At 41.2% G+C, this 2,500-nt stretch overlaps 1 protein-coding gene across 1 annotated transcript in view; it reads left to right on the top strand.

Annotated features, from left to right (window-relative positions):
• Window positions 1-2,500, top strand: part of itga7 (integrin, alpha 7) — an 80,567-nt gene that overhangs the window by 44,620 nt on the left and 33,447 nt on the right. Inside the window, exon 6 of the mRNA XM_063214855.1 lies at window positions 298-402. Coding sequence (XP_063070925.1) covers window positions 298-402 — 105 coding nt within the window. The remainder of the gene's footprint in view (window positions 1-297; window positions 403-2,500) is intronic.

A 2,500-nucleotide genomic window follows, 5' to 3' on the forward strand; every position in this document is an offset into this window, starting at 1 on the left:
AGTGGGAGTTTCGCCTTTGCACTCTGTGGGCACAACGCTTTTGGGTGCAGTCAAGGGTCGGTCATGTTGCCCTTCTGGAAAGTTCTGGTCCGCGATGGGACAGAACTGAAGACACTGTGAAAGCACAGCACTTCTCACCGGCACCTTTTCTTTCTTTCTCTTTTTTGTTGTTGTTTGTTTGTCACTCTATCACTCCTTTATCACCTCCTCACCTTCATCCCCCCACCCCCTTCACATCCCATGCATCTCTCTCTATCCCTTCTTTCTTTCTTTCTCTCTCTCTCTATGGGGCCCCAGGACTTATGTTCTTGGCCAGCCCCATTGAAGATGCACTGGTGTACAAATCAATGGAACCCAGCAGTCCGCCCCAGTTCGCAGATGTAGCTCATAATAGCTACCTAGGTTTGTGACCGCCCTCCGAGACAAAAAACAACAACAATGGCTTCGTTCTTCAATGGGGATTGTTTTGTAGTGGTAGACTGACCTTTTCCGTCAAACCTGCAAGCTCCTCTTTTGATTTCCTTATTTGCTAATGTATAGCTTAGCGTGTGGGATTTAGATTATGAGAAGAATTCTCTAGGTCTCCTGACTTTCTCCACACAGTAAGATTGACCCATATGACTACATGAAACAAGTTTATATGCTGTAATCCTTTTGGTCAAGTGTAAACTACAGTTATAGCTGTAGTATATGAAATGCAGTGTTATCGTTATAGTCATGTGATTGCCTTTAAGAATTGTGGACATTACTAACCTGACTCTTGGCAGGTTATTGTAGTTCCACCCAACTCCACATGGTAATTCAACATATGGAGCAAGATGGAACTGCATTCATCTCGTCAGAAGTCGTTTAGGAGATTTCGGCTTAGTGCTTGTTTATGTAGCTGTTTTAAGAAAGTCAGGTGTGATGGGGAGAGTCAGGAGTCGTAGTCGAACTTAAGAGTAGTTAAATAGAGCTTTGGCATTTGCTGTGTGGGTTTGTAGTGTGTTTTTCGTCGCCTGAGTGTCTGGTCTGTTTTCTTGTTAGTCTGTCGTCTGCATGAGTGTCGGGTCCATTTTGACACTGTCTATGTTCCCTGGTGGAGGTCTGTACTTCAGTTTTTTTGCTTTCTTTTAATGTTTTTTTTTTTTTTGAAAAATCAACAGTCTTAGAATATCTAGATTCTTCAGAATAGCTACTAAACTACTGTTAATATTGTTTTTCACGTCATGTAGAGACAGTAGTAGTAGTAAACTACTTTGAACGTACTGTACAATAGAAGTTTGTTCCTTAACACAGACCAAAAGAATAGCCCCAATGGCACCAGTGTATTTGTCCTTGCCGAGGATGTAGTGAGTGAAGTCTGTTTTTCCTCCAGTCCATTCTCACGATACTTCACTTCCTCTCTTCCTCCTCCGCCCCATAATAATTCTATCCCCGTCTTTATTGAATTAACCCCCAGGAAGCTCATATTAACTTACAACATTAACACTAACACTTACAACAGTACCTTGCATGGCAAACATAACACAAGACTAATGTAATGTAATGTAATTCCAGGCACGTCATGCATCTGTGCATCTTCTCTAGTAGGCCTAGTATCACACGCATGATTACTGAATATCTGTAGATTTTTTTCTTTCATGGTTGTTGTAATCGACAAGATTTGTGTGCAAAATCACACTACACACATAGATGTAAGCAACAGTATGAATGTAAAGAATGTAAGAAACTCAACTCAACCTCCAAGGCCGCATAGATAAACAAAAATGGTTTTTGGAGCTGTTAACCTCTGTGTAATGTACACACACACAAAACAACATGTGGAAGAGTTTAAACACTTACACAGTTTTTTTCCCCCTAAAGGGCAGCCCATGTAAACAACAACACGGTTTCTGGAGAGGTGAAACTCCATGATATCTGGCTCGCTAGAGTGTGGTCATAGGCTCAGACCCACTTTTCCTCTGCTACAGTGTTTTTGGATTTGGTAGCCCCTTAATGCACGCCGTACCTCCAGTGGCACGCTGTAATAGACATTGAAATTTAACTACCATAGCACTACAATACTATGACACAACACAGGCCCTTTAGTAATGCAACACGACTTGGTCATTACCATACTGGTAACAATTAATTTATAAAGCCGTGTCTTAAGGGGTTGAGAACCGTGGTGTTTTGGCTCTGCAGACCATATCAGGCATAAGCAGCACGCACATCCACCTTCGTATTGGTAGAAGTAAGCAGTGGTGTAGTCTACGTAGAACGCAGGTATACGCAGTATACCCACTTCAAAATTTCAGGGATTTCAGTATACCCACTTAGAATGTTTTTGAATATATACAGTATACCCACTTCAAAAAAGTAGACTACACCACTGGAAGTAAGGTAAACCAAAACACGAAAGGACAAAATCTGTAATATCAAAATGCCTCCATAGAGAATATTTAAGTTTAATCAGAGGTCGCTATTAATGATTGTCCACAGAAGTAAGCTAATGTTGCAAACTGAATGATTCTCACAG

Source organism: Engraulis encrasicolus, chromosome 14 (genome assembly GCF_034702125.1).
Source record: "Engraulis encrasicolus isolate BLACKSEA-1 chromosome 14, IST_EnEncr_1.0, whole genome shotgun sequence".
Taxonomy (NCBI): Eukaryota; Metazoa; Chordata; class Actinopteri; order Clupeiformes; family Engraulidae; genus Engraulis; species Engraulis encrasicolus.